Source organism: Delphinus delphis, chromosome 6 (assembly GCF_949987515.2).
Source record: "Delphinus delphis chromosome 6, mDelDel1.2, whole genome shotgun sequence".
NCBI lineage: Eukaryota > Metazoa > Chordata > Mammalia > Artiodactyla > Delphinidae > Delphinus > Delphinus delphis.
The window spans coordinates 91468678-91489703 of record NC_082688.1 but is presented as its reverse complement, the minus strand read 5'-3'; the positions used below and the strand labels follow the sequence as shown (position 1 = coordinate 91489703).

General features: G+C 43.0%; 1 protein-coding gene across 1 annotated transcript; it reads left to right on the top strand.

The window, feature by feature from the left end:
• Positions 1-2645: 2645 nt before the first annotated feature.
• LOC132427709 (spermatogenesis-associated protein 31A3-like) lies at positions 2646-16239 on the top strand. The gene is given in 9 exon segments (XM_060015366.1): positions 2646-2718; positions 12021-12081; positions 12310-13172; positions 13175-14351; positions 14353-14499; positions 14501-14697; positions 15176-15413; positions 15415-15559; positions 15724-16239. Coding segments are annotated over 9 exon segments (3417 nt in total).
• Positions 16240-21026: the final 4787 nt, after the last annotated feature.

The following is a 21026-nucleotide window of genomic DNA, read 5'->3' as shown; positions in this document are numbered from 1 at the left end:
ATTTTTTTGATGATGGCCATTCTGACCGGTTTGAGGTGATACATCATTGTGGTTTTGGTTTGCATTTCTCTAATGATTAGATCATATGGTTTTTATTCTTCAATTTGCTCATGTGATGTATCACATTGATAGATTTGCATATGTTGAAGGATCCTTGTATCCCTGGGATAAATCCCACTTGATCATGGTGTCTGATTCTTTCAATGTGCTGTTGGACTTTGTTTGCAAGTATTTTGTTGAGGATTTTTGATTCTATGTTCATTCATGATATTGTCCTTTTATTTTATTGGCATTTCCCATGAGGTTTTGTTATAGCAGTCTATATATATGTGTGTGTGTGTGTGTGTGTATACACACACACACACACACACACACACACACACACACACACATATATACACACAAATGCTCCTGGCCTCTTAATTTCAAATACAATTTCCATTTCTTTCATTTGTACTCTCCTCTTCTTATGTTTACTGGTTTTGATATCATATTTGTGTATGGATGATATCCTGCTTTTACTGTATGTTTGCCTTTACCAGTGAGCTTTCCCATTTGTGATTTTCTTGCTTCCCCTTGTGACCTCTTTTTTTTTTTTTTCCCCCTGCCTAGGGAAGTTCCTTTAGCATTTGTTGCAAAAACTGGTCTGGTGGTGCTGAATTCTATTAGCTTCTATTTTTCTGCAAAGCTTTTGATTTCTCTATCAAATCTGAGTGACAGTCTTGCTGGGTAGAGTATTCTTGGTTGTAGGTTTTTGCCTTTCATCACTTTAAATATATCATGCCACTCCCTTCTGGCCTGCAGACTTTATTCTGAACAATCAGCTGATAAATTTATGGGGATTCCCTTGTATATTATTTTTTGCTTTTCCCTTGTTGCTTTTAATATTTTTTCTTTGTATTTAAATTTTGTCAGTTTGATTAATATGTGTCTCCACATGTTCCTCCTTGGCTTTATCCTGTATGGGATTCTTTCTGCACTTTCTGGACTTGGGTGAAATTTCCTTTCCCATGTTAGGGAAATTTTCAACTATAATCTCTTCAAATATTTTTCTCTTTCTCTTCTTCTTCTGGGACCTGTATAATTTGAATGTTGGTGTGTTTAACATTGTCCCAGAAGTATCTGAGACTGTCCTCATTTCTCTTCATTCTTTTTTTCTTTATTCTGTTCCATGGCACTGATTTCCATCATTCTATCTTCCAGCTCACTTATCCTTTCTTCTGCCTCAGTTATTTGGCTATTGACTCCTTCTAGTGTGTTTTTCATTTCAGCTATTGTATTATTCATCTCTGTTTGTTTGTTCTTTAGTTTTTCTAGGTCTTTGTTAAACATTTCTTGTATCTTCTTGATCTGAGCCTCCATTCTTTTTCTGAGATTTTGCATCATTTTTGCTATCATTACTCTGAATTCCTTTTCAGATAGATTGTCTCTCTCTTCTTCATTTAGTTGTTCTTGTAGGCTTTTTTATCTTGATCCTTTGTCTGCAACATATTTCTCTGTCATCTCATTTTGTCTACTTTACTGTGTGTGTGGTCTATTTTCCACAGGCTGCTTCTGGTGTCTGCCCTCTAGTGGGTGAGATTGGTCCAGGGCCTGATGTAGGCTTCCTGTTGGGAGAGACAGGTGCCTGCCCTCTGGTGGATGGAGCTGGGTCTTGTCTCTCTGGTGGGCAGGGCTGTGTCAAAGTGTATGTTTTGGGGTGTCTGTGAGCTTAGTATGACATTAGGCAGGCTGTCTGCTGATAGGTGGGTCTGTGTTCCTGTCTTGCTTGTTGTTAGGCCTGAGGCATTCCAACACTGGAGCAGACAGGATGTTGGATAGGGTCAGGCCTTGGTGTTGAAATGGGATCCTCCAGGAGAGCTCACACCAATTAATATTCCCTGGGGCCTCCACTGCCACTCCCCTTGCCCCCACAGTGAGCTACATCCAACCCCTTCCTCCCCAGAAGACCCTCCAAGACTCCTACGTAGGTCTTGACCAGGTTCCTATGGAGGTACTGCTTTGTGCTGGGTCCCAGTGCATGTGCACCCTTGAAGAGTTTTTATTTCCTCCAGCCCTGTGGAGATCCTGCACTCAAGCCCCACTGGCCTTCAAGGCTAAATGCTCTGTGGGTTCTTCTTCCCCATGCCTGACCCACAGACTGTCTTGGAGGGCTATTTTTATATGGGAATATTCCTGTGTAGCCTGCATGGTTTTATTTTTTTTTTTCTTTTCTTTTCTTTTTTTTTTTTTGTGTGTGTGCGCAAAGGCTATTTTTAGTATAGATATCTGCTACCTCTTTCCTTAGTGTATGCTGGCTGTTATCACCTTGATAGGGGGTTTGACTGGTGTTGTGGTGACCAGAGCCTGCACTGGATATTGAGTGGGGCATTCCCTTTCCTCTGTGGTTGTCACTGCCTTGTCAGGGTTGAGTTCTGATCCCTAGTCATTGGAGTAAAGGCCCTCAGATCTGTTTCTTAGCTGTGCTTCTGATCTGTGGTGTGAGGTAGGGAGGATTGGAGCACTCCCACTTGGAAAGAAGCCACTGAGTATTCCTCCTATAGAGGTGTTCACCTGTGGGTATGCTCTGTTTTGTCTCCTTTCACCCATTGTGTGGGCTTACAAAGTACACTGCTGTTGGTACTGCTCTCAGTCCCACCTTAACCATGGTTATGCCAGCAACTGGCCCTGGTGACTCAGGCATCATTTTCACCAGGCCACTGGCCCAGATCCACCGAGGTCAGGTCCCAGTACTGCAGTAATTATGTACCTGGACCCACTATGTGAGATATGGAGGCAGCTCAGACTCTGGCCTGGCCAAACCCCAGCATGTACGTGCCCACAAAACCCACAGCTGCTAAAGCCAGACCTGTCTCAACTTCAGGAGCACTTGTCCGCTGGGATGTTCCCAGGTGCTGAATTTAGGAAGCCATAAGAGGGAATGTAATGCCATGATTTGCACAACCATGAAGCGAGATTTCAGCTCTTCTTCCTTAGTTGCATGTTCCCTGGAACTCAGCTGTGGTTTCAGCCCCATCTCTGCATGTGGGCCACCCACTGACGTCTGCTCCCAAGGCTACTGGAGCACATGAGCTTGTCAGGCAGGAGGATGTAGAGGCGGCAATCAGGGCAGGCAGGCTGCCCAGATGAGAGGGTGCTGCGTGGCTATGGGATGTGCGAGCCTGTCAGGCAGGAGGTAGTCAAGGTGGCAAGCTGGGCAAATGGGCCACCCACACGGGAGAGTGCTGAGGTGATAATGGCTGGGGGCATGTGAGCCCCTTCCTAGTGCCTGTGGAGGCAGGGGCCAGTGCATGAGGAGAGAGGCTGCAATGGTGGCCCCGCCCTTTGTGCATCACTCAATCATGGCACTTTTCTTCTATGGTGGTCTGGGCTTCCTCCAGGTATATTCCTTGTTGTGGAGCTCCTCAATCCTATCCCCTTGAGCTGTCTCCTCACAGCCAACATCATTCCCCTTCCTGGGTCTGTTTTTCAAACCCCACATTCCAACATTCAGCCCCCATGTGCACCAGTGGTCACCAGGGGCTGGGACATGCAGAGCTGTGGCCAGACCATTTGTGTAGGCCTCACTCTCTCCTGCCTGCCACAGACTGGTTGCTGCACTATTCTCTGAGCCACCAAATTTCTCCTTCTGCCCCAGCTTCTCTCCCCGCTGCTTCCCCAGATGCGGGAACCTCTTCTCATCTTCAGCTCTCCCCCCACCCCCACCCAGGGTCACAGGTCACGTCCCACTTCATCTGCTCTTCCTTTTCCCTTCTTCTTTCTTTCGTCCTACCTGGTTATGTGGGGATCTTTCTTGTCCTTTCAGGTGCCTGAGGTCCTCTGCTAGTGTTTGTCAGGTGCTCTGTGAGAATTGTTCCATTTGTAGATGTATTCTTGATGCATTTGTGGGGAGATATGAACCCCACATCTTCCTACTCCTCCGTTTTCTTGACTGACTAATCAGCAGTTTGAGTTTTAAAAGGCCACATTTTCCCCCTTTTTTAACCTTGGTTTCAGGTTCTACCTAATTTAGCTAATTAGGCTCGGTCTCAGGTCATTGTGGTCTGTATTTACGTTTCTGATTTGTACCGATTTGCGAGACAAAGACAGTTGCTTTTAATTCCCCAAAGAACTGGCCTGTCACCTAAATAATATTAAAAGATTGATTTGCCCAACTACATTTTCTTTAATTTGCTTTTCTGTATCAGTGAGAAGATTTCCAACTAGACTGAAATTTCAGAATTCTATAGTCTAGAACTTTATGGTTTAATTTATCATACCTTCAAAACTTGCATAAGGCATTCAACAAAGACCCTCTTTCTGAGTGCACAGGTTAGACCCAGAGTAAAGTCTCCATTATTTATTTTTATTATCCCTTAAATATTAGCTCTCAGTTTTTACTTTATATTGTATAGGCTCAGGTGATCCCACTGGTTTCCTTTAGCATGTTTAATATTTCCTTCATATGCCATCTTATAATATCAAGCAGGGGAAGAAAGTCCCCAGTGAAACATCTCTATCCCACACAATATAATTAGGCAAAGGAGAGGTAATTATCTTATACAATGCCCATTTAAACATACCAATTTTTATAAACTTTCATCTCAATTCAATCAATTTTGTACCTTTAACTTTAGTTTCCATTAGGCTCCAATCAAGTCTTGGTCTTACAGGAGTTCTAAAATCTTTCCTTTCTTGTGTCCCCCAACCATTTTATCTGTTTTGTAGGAAAGACTCTGGGGTCCCCAGAGAGTGGTTTAGCCAAGGGACTCAGGCACTTTTGTCAATCTTTTAACTTGATTAATTGGTCTAACTTTTGCCCCAAGTAATTGTTGGTCAGGTATCTCAGTGTAATTTTACGTGTATAAAATTTATATATAATAAAGTATACATATTTTAAACTGGAGTAAATAGGGCAGACTTGTTTGGGTCTGACCCTTTAATGTTGAGCACAAGTAGGAGATCTCTTTGGCCCATCCAATCTTAGGTAGTGTTGTATCCAATCTTTGATTTATCTCATTAATGTCTGTTTTATTTATCACACTTTAAAATAACCATCTAAAGATTTCTTATTCATTTAGGAGAAGTTCCTTTAAAATTTCCACCTTGTTGGGAAAAAGTTTCTAGACTGTTCCTTCAGTTTTTTTCCCTGTTACTTAACCTAATTAACAATAATTATTCTAATGTTTTTATTAGCATCTGTAAGACCCATTGAGGGGAAGCAGAGACCACAAATAAGGTTTCCCAAACCAATTTTTGGGGTTTGTTTGAAACTAAAGGAGTTTTTAGGTTAACCATTATATGTCTAATTTTCAACATTTTTCCCCCCATATGAGCCAATAAAACAGCTGTTTATAATGAGAGCTCTCTAAAAATTTACCAATTTAGAAGTTTCTCCAATTTGAAGGATCCATTATCTGGCCATAAATGAGGTATACCTTAATAGTGACTCAAACCAATAAGACACAAGAGGCTTCCCCACAAAAGAGTGTAAAGGATGCTGTCTAAATAAGATCCAGAAAATTTACTCCCAAAAGTAGTTTAAGAAAGTAATGATCTTTGTAGTACAGGCTGACACAATGAAGGTTAAGATGGCAAAAAGCCCCTGAGAATTGGTACAGTCAGACAAAAGACTACTCAGAATCCCAGTGTATTTGACTGGCTACCAAATGTACACCATATAAGTACTTCTGGATGGTAGCGACCAAGTTCTCAAAACATACACACACACACACCCACACACACACACACACACACACACACACACACTGAAGTATATCAGATAGAACACTTATATTTCAAAGACACAGGAAGAGAAATGCAAGTTTCCCCTAGAAAGCCTTTTGTTTTTTTGAAGTCAGAATTCTGAAAAGATGTTTTTATCAAGCCAGCTTTTTCTAACTTAACTGCATATGCAATAAAAGAGGCTTATCTTAGTCATTTTAGGGCAAGATTTTCTTTAAGTCCCAAGTAAGTAAGCACTTGTAAATGTAAATTTTGTATGTACATAAACCTGGCCAGGGTATAAGTTGGAGGCTGGAAATCTGTTGTTCCTTTTTCTTTTGTATTGAAAGCTAAGTTCCCCATTCTGAGTTCAATTTGTGAAGATCACTTTTACTTTGACAAACTCTATTAAAGTAGCCAATTCAAGTAAGACAAGTTAGTCTTCCACCTAATTACCCAGTCCAAATTTTACTCAGTGTCTTTCACCTGAGCAAAGTCTTCCCAGTCTTTCAACTGAAGATAAACCAGTGTCTAAACTGAGCAAGATCTTCCCAGTGTCTTTTAAATGAGGCTAATCCACTTGAGCAAAAGTCTTCCCAGTGTTTTTCTACAGAGGATAAGCTCTCAGTGTTTAAACTGAGTAAAAATCTTCCCAGTGTCTTTCACTGAGGATGACCCAGGTACTCCTTCTTGAAACCAAGTTTCAAGGATAACCTACTACTCGAGAAGAGTTTAACACCACTGAATAAAACTTGGGATCATCAACCAAAACAGGAGATCCAAGAACCAAGAGAGACTCGCCCAAATTCGTCCTGACTCTCTGAAAGTGGACAGGCCCAAGAAGCCTCTGCTGGTGCCAAGACTCTGGATCCTCATAGAGTTCAGGCAAAGAAGAAAAGTCTGCTCTGGGCCCCTTCATTGGTTGCCAAGACTGCTGACTGAAAAATATGCACAACCCAAAAGGAGAATTATGTTTTATTTGGCAGATTTTCTGAGGACTTAAGCCCAGAACACAGCCTGTCAGATCACTCTGAGGAACTGCTCAGAAGACCTAAGGGAGGAGTCAACAAAAACCAGGTAGTCAGAACATCAAAAGATTACTATTAATTAAAGGAAACTAGACATCTCAAGTTAAGGACTTTAGCACATTTCTATGTATGAGAAGATGAAAGAATCTGGGCTTCTTGAAATCATTCCTTTGATGTGCCCCTTAACTCTAGAATCAGTACCCTGTTTTTCTCCATCCCGAATCCCCTCAAGGTGCACAGTTGAGGGTTCCTGCTTTGATGTCTGACTTGATGGCTGCAACATCCTTTGTCTACTGATATGGCAGGGAACATTTTTCATCCACAGGTAAGAAATTGAGGAGAAAATTAACATAATTCATGATATAAAACCATTACAATATTAAAAATTCCCAAATGTCAAACAAACATAAGTACCCTTGACCTGTAAAATGGAAGATGCCATAGAAGGGAAAAAAAGAAACAATAAAGAAAATGTAGAAAATAAAGCATAAAATAAGATGGCAGAAATCAATAACAGTAGAACAACAAATAAATCAAGGTAAATGTTATCATAAGATTTTTAAATTTCAAAAAAAAACCCCATCAAACAAAACATATTGAAAATAAAGTAATAGAGAAAATTTAGACAGCAAATATGAATACAAAGAAGACCTGTTAAGTAGTTAGTCAGACATTAGCAGCAAGGAGGTGACAGTGGTGAGAAAGACAAGAAGAAGAAATTGAGTCACACCCAGCCTTCTGGGGACTCTCCCTTGACTCCACCCAGAACGGGCAAAACTATGGTCGTGTGGTGGGCAGCTTATCCTGATAAAGAGAGGCACAGTAACACGAGGGGACTTCTCCAGGCTGTGCATGCCCAGACCAGAGAGGCGTATAACCTATAGTAAATCCAAACTCATTATACCATAATTACAATAAATTACATGTGGTTTTGCCCCTCCCCCCACCCAGTAGGAATTTCTTGGGGATTCAAGGATGAGAGCATGCTCAGCAGAAAACTTGTTACATAGCTCAGGACTATCAGTCAAATGATCCCTTGTCACTCACCCCCACCTCCCTGCAAAATGCTCCTTAAAAGCGCTCTTAAGCCTTTATAGGAATGCTGCTTTCAATTCGCAGAAACAGCACCCCCACCCCCACCCCCACCCCCGAGAGTGTACCTTTCTTTGCTTTGATATACTTTGCTTTGGACTTGCTTCACTTCACTGAAATAGCCTGTTCTCAGAAATAGCCTGCTCTTTCTCTCTCCTTCTCTCTCTCCCTCTCTGAGAGTGTACTTATGCTTAAATAAACTTTGCTTTGTGCTTAAGTTTAACATGGTAGTTTGTGATCCTTTGCTTACTATCATGGAACCAAGATAGCTGGTCCAGGCCTTCCACTGACCTCCTCAGTTGAAGCTATTTTATTACAAAGCATGTCCACCCGGTGACAGACCTAAATCTAAATTTTGATAAAAGGTTGAATTAAGGTGAGAATATCATATGGGAGGAAAAGATTGTAAGAAAAATAGTAGAAGATATGTTTGTGAAAGTGCACATTCATGGCAATATAGCCAAATAAACTCACATGCCCACGTTCCCACTAAAACTGTATAAAATTATGACCAACAAGCAGAGAATACACATTATTTTAAAGCCCTCATGGGGCATTAAGACAAATTTACCATGCAAATCCTTCAGTGAATCTTGTGTTACTGCTAAAGGATAGAGGGTGGTGTCATAAGGGAATTTTGTGTAAGACTCAAAGCTCCCTTTCTATATGGTTCAGGCTGGACTTGAAGCTTCAGGGGCCTGGGAGAATGGGGCAGGGAAGGCAAGGCACACTCAGAAAAGAGAATACATACATAACACACTAGGGTTATATGAAGAGGCTGCTCAAGACCTGGCTTAGCCCCAAGGGTTTGACCCCCTAGTCCTACTCTTCACCCTACAGCCCTTTAGGGTCAGGACCTTGGCTCACCCTAACCCATTCCTAGCTTCTGGGTATAGTATGAGTGTACATGTCTGAATGTTCAGGTTCTCTCAAAATTTACATGTTGAAATCCTAACTCTTAAAGATAGGAGACAGGGTCATGGAAAAGTGCTTATGAGCTTTCATGAATGGGCTTAGTGCCTTATAAAAGAGACTCCAGCGATATCTCTAGCCTCCTTCCATCATATGAGGATACAGAGAGAAGGCTCCAGCTGTGAACCAGGAAGAGAGCTCTCACTACGAGGTGACCATGCTGGTGACTTGATCTTGGGCTTCCCAGCCTCCAGAACTGTGATAATAAATGTCTGTTGTTTTTAATCTACCCAGTCTATGGTATATTGTTATAGCAGCCCTAATGGATTAAGACCACATATTTCAAAATTTACCTGGAGAGTGGGGACTGTCTTATCATTGCAAACTAAGAAATTGGGTTGAGACAACATATGAAAGATTTTTTTAAGTAGAAAATTATGGATTATTGGATTTGAAAGTACTAGATTGGTTAAGGAAAATGAGTACGTGTGTATGTGCGTGTGTCCCCAAAGTTTTTGTGCAGTTTAAAGATTTACTAACTCCAGAATTATAAACGCTACAAACTTACAAAAATATCATTTGAAGGTTTAACTGTTACCAGATGCAAGTCTGTGTGCCTGATGCACAGTGAGGCTAAATACTGAAACATCAGAGTTTGGAGCAGAGAAAGGTTTACACAGTGCCATGCAAGAAGACGTGTGGCTCATGCCCAGGAAAAAACCCAAACTCCCTGAAGGCTTTCAGCAAAGCCTTTTTAAAAGCAAGGTGAGGGAGGGGCATGGCTAATTGTTGCAAATATCTTGGTGTTGGATCCTTTGTTCTAGCAGCTGGCTAGATGGGTCAGATCCTGGTCAGGTCACATGTTCCTGTAAACCTCCAACAAAACAATTATTATTCTCTGTTCTGCAAATTTTAATCTCCATGAATGGGCTCTTAAAAGTCAGAGCCTTAGAAATAGGCTATCCTGTATATTTCAGGCTATAGGCAACATTGTTTTACAAAAAGTGCAGAGCCAGACTGGGTCACAGGGATGGACAGAGTTAGCTCGGGCAACAAAGCATAAAGATTAAAGTAAAAAAGATCTAATGTGGAGTCAGATTTGTTCTTCCCTATTACATAACTATTTATAATTCTTTCATACTTATGAATTTTGAAAAATAAATTATTTTAATTTTTGTGTGTAGTTCCCTCTGATAGAAAATGAGGCAAAACATACACTATTCAAAATTCACAAAACTAAATAAGTGTAAAAGAAATTCAAGTTCTATCCCTGGGTTTATACAAGACATAAAAATGATGTGGGAAAGTTGGAGCTGAGGACAAAGGAAATCCTGAGTGTAAAAATTTCTGTGAAATAGCCAATCTTCCAGGGTCAACTTAAGATTTTCAAGAGTTATAAAATTGGTGGGCCTCAAGTAAAGATCTCTAATGGATGAAGCCACCAGGTTCCAGATGGAATGAATAGAAAATTGGCTAAGATCTCTCTGACAGAATGAGAGTAGTTGGAAGGAGGGATCTGGAAGCCCCAGGAGGGTGCAGGTGTCTGTGGGGTTGGATGGGAAGGAGGGGCAGTGATTCAGCCTATTTCTCTTATTGCTCCCTCCTCCACACTCAAGAGCCCTTTGTGACAAGGCCACAGCTCTGTGATGCAGGCCTGGGTTTCTGCCATTAAGTGAACTCCCAGTGCTCTGTTGCCTGAGGGCAGCAATGCAATTCAGAAGATGGAGAATCTCTTTTTTTTTTGAAAAACATTGTTGCTATCTGGCTGAGATCCAGCCGGACTGCCTGGGTGATTGATATCATCCTTGCTGTTCCTGTGTGGACTGGGACTTTACCTAATGTTACTCCCCTGCTTCCAGAGTAATCCATTCTTAGCACCACCTAGGAAACTTGGAAACATCAGGAAGGTAAGAAACCTTTGGCTTAATCCCAGCGGAGATTATCTCTTTTTTTCTTATTCTTATTTCCACTTTTCTAAACCACCTAGAGATACTCCTGAGATGGGAACTCTCAGAAAAGTATAGAACATCATCCTTCTAGGGAAAAGGCAGGCCAGAGAGGGGTTAGAGTGGGCATGAGGATTTCTAGCCCAAGATCTTAGACCAGGAGTTCAGGTATGGTAGAGGGTTCCAGGGCAAGTCCCAAATGCAGTGACTAATGGTCAAGGACTGGATTACTAAGAGTTCAGTCTCTGCAGGAAGGCTGATCCCTGAGCCCTGGTTCACCAGTCACCTTCCCACAGCGGGTGTCTCAAGTGAGACCTTCCTCTGTTTTGGGGCTGATCTAAAGGCAATGCTGAGCCCCTGAGAGCCTGAGAGAAGAGGCTGGAGTGGAGGTCTGGCCTTGGGAAGCAGAATCCTATCTGACAAAGCTCACGTGAGCATTTAAGTCTGAGAATGTGTGTGTTTCTTGATCAGAGGAACAGTGACAGAAGAAATCTATGGTGATTAAAACTTAAAAAATCCTTTGCACTCTTCAAAGAAGAAAAACTGAAAATATTGTTATCCACTTTAAAAATAAGTAAAAGGTGAAAAAACCCCACAGAGTTTTAGTTAAATGTAGAAAGTCATGTTGTTCATGAACACAGCTTGCCTAGATAGAGGAGAGTGAGAGTTGGGTGTTAGCCCCTCATTTTTTCTTATCTCTCAGCATCAAGTAGAGCTGAAGTGGAGGAGCAGGAGTAGGAAGAAAAGTAGATCTTTGAAAGCTAAGCCTTTGCCATTCAGCCCTGCATGCCCCCGAGAGTTAGCTTCCATCTCTCCTAATCCTGAGGGCCCAGCTTCACGGTCTCTGAGGATGCCAGTGGCAGAGCTTATTCTTCAGGAAACAGAGTCTTGGGGAGGCTCCTTGGAAGGAGATCAGAGCCCAGATACTTCCCAGAAATTTGTGCTTATGAATGAAGCCATAAGGACCTAGAAATGGGGTGTGTGGACTGTGGTGGGCCATTGGTGTCTGGGTTGGGAAGTGGGACCTCCAAGTCCAACTGTGGACAAGTTGTTTAACTTTGCTCAGATTCCTCTGTGTGATGACCACTGACCTTTCTCCCCTACAGGGCAGTTGTAAGGGCTACAGGGGTTAATTAACATGGAAGCACTTTGCAAAGGACAAACCCTTTTCAAGTGATCCTTACCATCACGGTCAGGGACATGTGGCCTTGGACACTGATACTTGGGCTCCAGAGTCTAATCCTCCAAAGATTTCCCTTAAAGGGCCATTGCACTCAGCCTCCTGAAAGACTCTTAAGCCTCTGCCTTCACCGCCATGACCCAGTATCCTGATTTCCAGCTTGCAGAGATTGCCTGGAAGAACTGGAGGGGACTCACAACCTGGTTTCACTTCTGCAAAGGTAAAGAATCTTTCCCCTTCTCTGCTGGGTCATCCTTCCTCCCAGAGACTATAATGTGACCCCAGTCATGGGAGGGGGAGCCATGGGAGGGCATGGCTAAAGCCCTAGGGTGAGGGAGAGCAGGAGCATTATGAAGTCAGTGTGGGGGCAGAGGAGGGTTCTTGGGCTGCAGGTGCCCACCCCTGCCTGTCCTGTCCAGCCCTCCTGGCCCCATCTGCTCTCCTACAGCTGCCTGGGAAGGCTTCCTGGCAAGGGCAACTTTCAACAGCTCTCATGTCAAGACCCTCCTGGTGAGATGTGCAAAGCAGTGCCTGCTGGAGCCCACCAGCCATGCAGGGAGCCTGTGGAAGATACTGCTCCTGCCACATCCCTATTGGTTCCTCTTACCAAGTGCCATCTACATCTGGCCTCTTCCATTTCTCCAGGCCCAACGACCTCCTCAGTTTCTGTTCATTCACATACATCCCTGAGTGCCTCTCAGTCACCAGAGCTTTTTCTTCCACTGGATAGCCTTTCACCCCTGCCACTTGCTCTTTCCTCTCCCACATCATGTCTGCCTGATTCATAGGCCTGCCCTCTGACAGCCTCCTCTGCCCTACCACCACCAGACTCAATTCTGACTCTTACTTAGTGTGACTCTTCAATGGTACTACCACTGGGCACTGTCCCACAGAGGATGTCTCCACATACTCCTTGGTCATCTTCCATCATCCTAGCCATCTCAGGCCTTGGCCACTCAAGCTGTCCAATTTCAGCCCTGTCCTGGTGGCAGGCAGCTACCAAATCCTGGTGCCTATCAACCTCATCACAGAGCAAGTCCCAAAAAAAGCACCTTTCCCACAACCCACCAGAGGCCTCATTCTGTGTAGGCCCCACAGACAGACAGATAGAGCTGAGTACCCCTCCTTTGCTCAACTCTGATGACCAGAACCTCCTGGAGATACAAGTCACAAACAGAGTTGAGATCAAGATTCGGAAGGAAAAAGAAAACAATGGATCACATCTAAAACAAGTGAGCCCAAACTGCCACCAGAATTCTTTGGGGAATATGCTGAAATCACTAGGTACTGAGCAGAACACTACAACCCCCAAATTTTCTGGAGCATAAAAGACAAACCAGAGCAGCTGCCTTGTCTTCAGCAGTTCTCATATCCCAAGGTCTTGGGGGACCATCTACAGCAGAAATATAACCAGTTTTTCTGGCGTCTCCCTTCTCTGCACAGTGAATCCTTGGTGGCTACTGCCTGGATCTCCGAGAGCTTTTCAGCACCACAGTCTCCTTATTTCTTATTCAATGGAATTTCGAATGCCTGCCCAGTTCAAATGCAAGCTAAAATATCTCCACTGCTTTTCCAGTTCCAACCCCTGTCCCATCTAGAGTTCCAATCTCGACCCTTTATTCCAACAATACCTCAATTCCAGCCTCCACTTCTGGCTCAGGTCCAAACCCAGGCACATCTCAAATCCTCTCTCCCAATCCTACCACCTTCTTCTCTACCCCAGATTAGGGCCTGTGGAGCACCTTGCCCTACAGCCCAGAATAAGGTACAATTTCTTACCCCAACTGGGATTCAACATTCAGAATGGTCCTTGTTGCAGAAGCAACTAGAAAATGGGTGGACTTTATCTTCTGTAGTCAAAAGATCTCAGGAACTCTTTAGTGTCTTCACTTCCAACATTCCTGAGGACAGCTGGGTTGCCTCCATCCTTCCTGAGAATTTTCCAATCAGTCCTGAGCTCCAGAAGCAACTGAAAGAACACTTCCAAAAGTGGCTCATCCAACACCGGTGGGAGCTGCCACAAAGGATCCAAGAGCCTTTAGAGATAAGGCAGCTTCAGGGAGAATTACCAGGGACATGCCAGGCAAAGGACAAGCATGGACCCTCACAGCCCTCTTTGTTTACAGGTGAAAGCAACAAGGATGCACAGAAGGTGGGGTTCCGGCTAAGTCAGGAACTGGGCAAGGGCCTGGGACATATTCTGGGGAAGATCCCAAAAGATCTCTCCAGAAGCTCAGAAAGCTCCCTAGTGAAGTTTAAGGAGGTGAACTCTGAGGAGTCAAAAAGTGACTTGAGGCTCTTGAGGAGTGACTCAGGAATTGATTTACTAAGGAGCTTAGACAAGAATCTAGAAAACATTTTGAAAGACCATTTGGGCAAAAAGTTGGGGCAGATCAATGAGGGTTTGATTCCTGTGAATGTGCATCAATCCTGCCTTGTCCTCGAGCATGCTTCTCCCAAGTCCAATATTCACATGGAAACCAGAAATCTTGAAGGGTTGGGAACCCTGTATGAACACCTCCTGAAGGGTTTCCTTCCTTGATCCAGACACTCGAGAGGTGCTGGAAGCACATATTATAAGGTTTTTGGTAAAGCACAGGTGGACCCTACCCCTCAAGGTCCTCAAGCCCCTAAATCTAAGTTGAAAAAGTTTCAACCCTCCACCATTCTGCAGTTTGCCTTTTCCCTTCAGCCACCTGTGTATCTGGGTCCCACTCAACAGTCAAGTTTGCTGAGTTCCTGGGAAAACCTCCTCAGGCTAATTCAGGAGAGGAGGTGATAACAGGAGAGTCAGTTCCTACCCTGATGAGGCCTCTCCTTGTCCCCTCACTTGTGTGTAAGGAAATCCAGAGTGCCCTGAGAGGGATTCCATCTGGTGACTACCATGGGCCCTCAAAGGCTTCTCTGACTGGACAGGAGGGCAGGCCACCTTCTCCATCCCTCACACTCAGCCTTGTGGGCAGAACCTGGAAGAGTGAGACTGTGAAATGGGTCAAGAGGGACAGCCAGGTCCAAGTTCAGAAATGGTCAGGAATGAGCCAAGAGAGGAGAATGGTGGCCAGGCCTCACAAGACCCCTGCCATAGGGTAACAGTGATGGAGGTGAACTTAGGATCCCAATCTTTGAGAGGTGAAGAGGCCAGGGAGTTGTGGAGGCCAAGGAGTCCCCTGCTCTTCAACCACAGTCTAGTGTTATCTTGGAAACCAAAGTGTTGACAAAATTCCAAACCACATATGTACATATGAGGAGTTTAGAGGTACCAGGGACCAGTTAAAATTTCCTACTACATAGAATGTCTGTTTTCCAACATCCAGGTGAGCCATGCCTTAACATGGAGGTTGCTAGTAAGTTTAAGTCCAAAGTAAAGGTACAATCAGACAACCAGCTTCAGGACTTTCCCAAACACATGTTCCTTGCTGCAGACAACTTGGCTTCTCAGGTGCCTCAGTGCCATCCCCAGAGAGTCCCCACCAGCGACAGGTTAGCTTCCCAGGAGCCAAGTGGTCTTATGGAAGCCCAAAGGAGCAACCTAGGGCATCAGGAGCCCAAAACTTCAGGACTCATGGAAGAGCCAGAGCAAGATGATTGCCCCTACTTACAAAAGAGAGGACTGTAGGAAGCATAAACCAGGAGAGCATGAAGAAGGGTTTAAAGAATTAGGGACCTCTCAAGCTGGAAGTATGAGCCACCCTGCCCAGGTCAGGGGAATAACAGACTCTGTTGGGAGCAAATGTCTCCAGTTCATGCCAGAGAAGAAACATAGCCCTCCAGAAAGCCTCTTCAGAAAAAGGATGAGGCTATTTTTAAAGTGGATTTTCCCCAATAAAAACTCAATGGTCGAGATGCTCTGCAAAAATTCAAGCCCATATCAGCCACTGCCCAGAGTCACAGATCAGTCATAAGCAGATCAATCTTGAAGAGTGAGACTGCTGAGGGTCAGGCACTCATGACAGCTGTTGGACAGATCCTAGAAGAAAAAATAGCAATTCACCATGGACTTCGTGCCACAAAGTTAAATGAACACAAACAGGAATTCCAAGCCCCAGTATGTGGGTGTTTCTGCTACCATAGGCTTACCTCCTACCCAGAGCAAGGGAGAATGATGGGTTATATAGCCTGCAGTCATCAAGCCACCTCCAAGGGCCAGAGTTGTTCTATCAGGGAAAGGGAAGTCAGACACCAACATAGTTTGAAAAGTGTAAGATTCGACGATGAGCAGCTGGGCCTAATGTGCCTCCCATCCTCGCCCTCCAAGAAGAGTCTGTTTCCAGTTAGTACCTGTCAGTATGGGCCAAGGATTCCAGGTACCCCAGCCCACCATCAACACTGTCCAAGGCACTGTCATCTTTGGGGAGGTGTCTTGCCTGGTCAACAGTAAAATCCTTCTTTAGTCTTCCCTTTAGTAGGAAAACATGTCTCCAAGTAAAAATTCAGTCCATGTAGAGAAAATGATTTTCTCATTAGCACATCCAACATATTTAATGTTCCCCGATACATATATATATATATTTTTCTTTCTTTCTCATAAGAGCATAGTGTAATGGCTGCCGTCTGTGCTGTGCACTTTGTCTTCTAGAAGGGAGGGGCATGGAGGGAGGTTGACAGTAGCATCACAAGCTTGCTCCTTGTCTCGTGTCCCTTCATTGCACCTTATAATACTGTCATTACACAAACCAAAGCTACTCTAACAATGAGATGGGAAAAACCTATGAAGCCCACACCCAAGGATCTGGTTCAACCAGTCTTTCTCCTTCTTCTCTGCTACTTTGAACTTTATGCAACTGTAGTGGATAGGTTTACACGATAGGGCCGGACATTCCAATTCAGGCTCCAGGAAGTGTCAGAGCCAAGTGGATGGAAGTTTGGGGAGAATAGAGTATGGGCTCTGAGTTCAGAAGCAGGAGAAATCTTGCCCCTGGATCTCTTGGTAGGCAATATACAACATCTGCTCTTAAGAGCTCCTTCTCTCTCTGATTAAGGCTGGGATTGAGATATGCCCTATGAACCCCTTTTAGCTTAGCCATAAAAAAATGTACAGCATCACCCTCCCCCACCTCTGTTTTTCCTACACTTTAGAGCAGCAGCAAGGATGGCATTTCGAGCTCTGTGTGTGTAGGTGGGGGGAGTATCAGGGAGGCTGCTGAGGGCTGTGTTGAGCCCAGTCCCATATAAATGAATGGCTATGTTCATGGGTCACCTACCTTCCACTCTATGTTAACCCCAGAGAAGGAGTTTTGGATGAATGGAATAGGGGTGTGACTGTGTGTAGTAACTATCTGATGGTCAAACACTGTGAATTTAGGGTGGGATGTAGGTGTAGAAAAAACATTGGATCCAAGGAAGGAGGCAAAGTGGTACCATATTCCCATAAATGTGCAGTGAAAGAGCAGCCCCCTGACATACAGCCACCATCTAAAGGCCTAAAGGGGAGGAAAAGTTAAGGGTCCAGTAGCTCATCATAGCCCCACCCCAGGGTCTCTACCCTATTCCAACTCTAAGATCACAGACCTAGAGAAACCACCTTTAGGTCAAAACAGAAGGTCAAACTTATAGAAGTAAAGCAAATCAGGGAAGGTTAATCTCTTAATACTATATTTAATAAGCTTACACATCATCACCTCTTGACTTTTAGAAAGGATAACTTAGCAATAGGTGTAAAAGCCAGGACTAGGGAACGTGGGATGTGACTCCTAGTCTGGTGACCTTCACATAAACACATGGCCCAAGGACTGCTCCAGGGGAGAGGTGGGGACTGGCTTGTGATTGTGTAGTAAGCCTTGCCTGTCTCCCAGTCCTTGATCACCCCAGAGCCTGGCAGGTGAAGAAACAATCAGACAGGATTTGTGGTGGTGTGGAGGTGACCTGTGCAAAATGGATGGGGCAGGGTGCAATCCAGGAGTGTTCCACTGATCTGTTTCTAGCACAGCTTTTCTTGTCTCCTGACCCCCATCCATATGGAAAAGCAGGGAGATGAGGAAGAATTTCTCTAGAGTGATTTGGCACTTTCTGCCATGTGCAGGGCGCATGGTGGACACAGCTCCAGGTGGTGTCTTTCCCATTGTGGAGATTTCTGTTCCAGCTGATGCCCCTGATCCAGATGACAACAGAAATGGACCCCATCCCCCATACTAGTCAGGCCCCTCAACATGTGGAAATGCTGGGACCTGGGGTGGAGGGGGCAGAGTGAGCACAGGACTGCTGACACCCCTGGTTTCTCCCTGGAGCCAGGCCCTACCTCTGGGCCCCAATTCCCAAGGCAGCCTCCAGAATGGGCAGAGCAGTGAGAGTGGAGCCAGGACTTGTGGGAGGGGTCGGTACCCAGAGGAAAGAGTTGACAGGGCTGTGACCTGAGCCTGGCTGCTGCTGGGTCCTCTCAGGGACACCCAGAAGTGAGTTCTGGGAATATGGGGAAGTTGGACTTGGACCCCCCTGACTCCTGCTGGGAGAAGTGCCACAGACAGGTGATGCTGATGGAACAATAAGAAAACAGAAAGAAGCAAGTCCCTTTGTACTTCTCTTGCTGCTCCGTCTTCCATAAGGTACAGTAAGACAAGAAATAGAGAGACCAAAAGAAAGAAGAAATGGAGAGACCCAGAGACAATACACAAAGACTTCACAGACACACCTCTAAAGAGAGACTTCTCACACAAACACCTTTCTCAGAGATCACATACTGAGACCTCACACAGGGAGGGACCTCATGTTGCCTCACAGACCCTCAGACAGAAACCTAGCACAGATTTAACAGATTTCCCAGAGATACCTTCCAAAGGGACCTCATACAGAGGCTTCACACAGAGATCTCACCCAGAGACAACACACAGAGACTTGGTACAAAGACCACACAGAGACTTGGCACAAAGACCTCACAGAGACCTCACATCTATTCTTCAGTATCCATTGACAAGTCTTTCTTAGTGAATATGAAACCACTTAGCAAACTGGCAGCATGATAAATATATTATCAGTTGTGCCCCTCTGATATCCACCAGACACTCATTGTCAGCATTACTCTAAATGCGGAAATGTTTGAGAAGTTTTGTTCTTTTGTAAGGTCATTGCCTCTGAACAAAAGAATTATACATTCTACATGTAGATTTGCAAATTTCATTCTTAGGTGTTCATTAGCTTGAAAATCACAAATTATATTTTTTTATTTATATTTGTTTTAGAAGAATGAAGAAAATAATGTTTATTTCTTAGAAATGCATGTAGTACTCTATTTTTTTATTTTTAAAAATTTTTATTGGAGTATAGTTGATTTACAAATTTGTGTTAGTTTCAGGTGTACAGCAAAGTGAGCCAGTTATACATATACATATATCCACTTTTTTTAAAGATTCTTTTCCCATATAGGCCATTACAGAGTATTGAGTAGAGTTCCCCGTGCTATACAGTAGGTTATTATTAATTATCTATTTTATATATAGTAGTGTGTATATGTCAATCCCAATCTCCCAATTTATCCCTCCCCCCCTTATCCCCTGGTAACCATAAGTTTTCATTTGTACCCTTTTTTTAGGAGAATCACAAATTTTAAACACAACTAAAACACTGTCAGTCTCCAGTGAGAGAAAATATTTGTCCAGTTTTAGTTATCATCCAGTCAAATGGTATCTGGCACATTTTTTACTTTATTGGGGACAAAGCTTAAACTTGAGACAGCTTACTTGTTTCCTTTGGAAACATAAGAAAAACCTGCAACAAAAACCTGCAACCTGAAATAAACCAAGAAAGAAGCATCGGGACTCACATTCACTTCCCAGAGGACTGCGTAACTAGCACATTATTTTGCACATAATAGCTTGCATCAGGTTTGTGGGGTTTGCTTTATTTTTTAACCGGCCAATAATCATGTGAGGATTTTTCACAAGTCAAATTTCTGGTTTTAAATTTTACATTCTGGCAAAATTATGCTTCTGAATATTATTTTATTTCTTAAAATATAGTAATGCCCTAAAATGATATTACACAATCATAACATTCAGCTAACATACTTAAAAAGATGGGCTATTAAGGATTCATTCTTAAATAATTCTATGAAATTCACATTTTCTAAGATATGCAGTTAGGATCCATTTTATATTCATTACAGTGTTAACACATTGCTTTAAAAATTTTTGAAAGATTATAAAATATATGACTTAGCCTATGTTTGACATTATACATGTTACCTCATAAAATTACTGAGGGAAGCATATCTTAATATCTGAATTGAAGGTAGTGTACACTTAATCTACATTTGGCTTATAACAATGAATAATGAAAGGCTTTCATTTATTATATGTCCCACACTTTCCAAAGGATACACTTCTAAAAGACTACTGATTTCTCACTGCTAATTAGCAACCTATTGTCCTTGCCTTGGTAAAATCTATTTTAATGACAGCTGGTTAAGTCTCCCAGATTATCCATTGGTATTACAGCATCACAGTCTTTTAAGAGGAGCAGGGCTGACATGAGGACTCTTTGGGCTTATTTCTACAAGAAATTTAGTTTTTCTATTCTCCTAATTAAAAAATGTATAATTATTAATTTTTCACTTTACTCCCTTATGTCATTGAATCAGAAAACAATGGAATATGGTCATGTATGTCATCTAATACTCTATCAGATCACTTTTTTTTAATAGTGCAGCTTACGCAGGTAAGTTTACTGATCAGAACAAAATGGAATCAATTAGGAAAAAGTTCATACAGGAAAATATCCTTTTCAAAGTTGACTATTTTAACACAGTTAAATAAGTGATTATTTTTTAATCCTTTGAGTTAAAGTTGTTCAGGGTGGCCAAGAAAGTCTGGAAACATGAAAAATGTCCATAAAAGCACTTTATTACTATAATATGTTTAATGTGTTGCTCCTCGTTATTAATTCACAGTTCATTAAGTTGGACAAAATTACAATGAACAATGTGCATTAAAGCAAAATTCCCATCAATCATTTTCCATCTGTCATACACTGTGTCAGATGATTTGTGTGTCTAGTTTTCATGGAAAAACTTGTACCTTTACTCCAGAATAAGAAATCAAGGGGGATCAATCTATTAAAAAGATATTAATATTCCCAGACTCTGTGGCCTTCAGTATTTTCTTTTTAAGAAGATTCACCTAGTGCAAATCTTATAAATATTTTTACCATTTAATATGCCCAGACAAAATGGATACA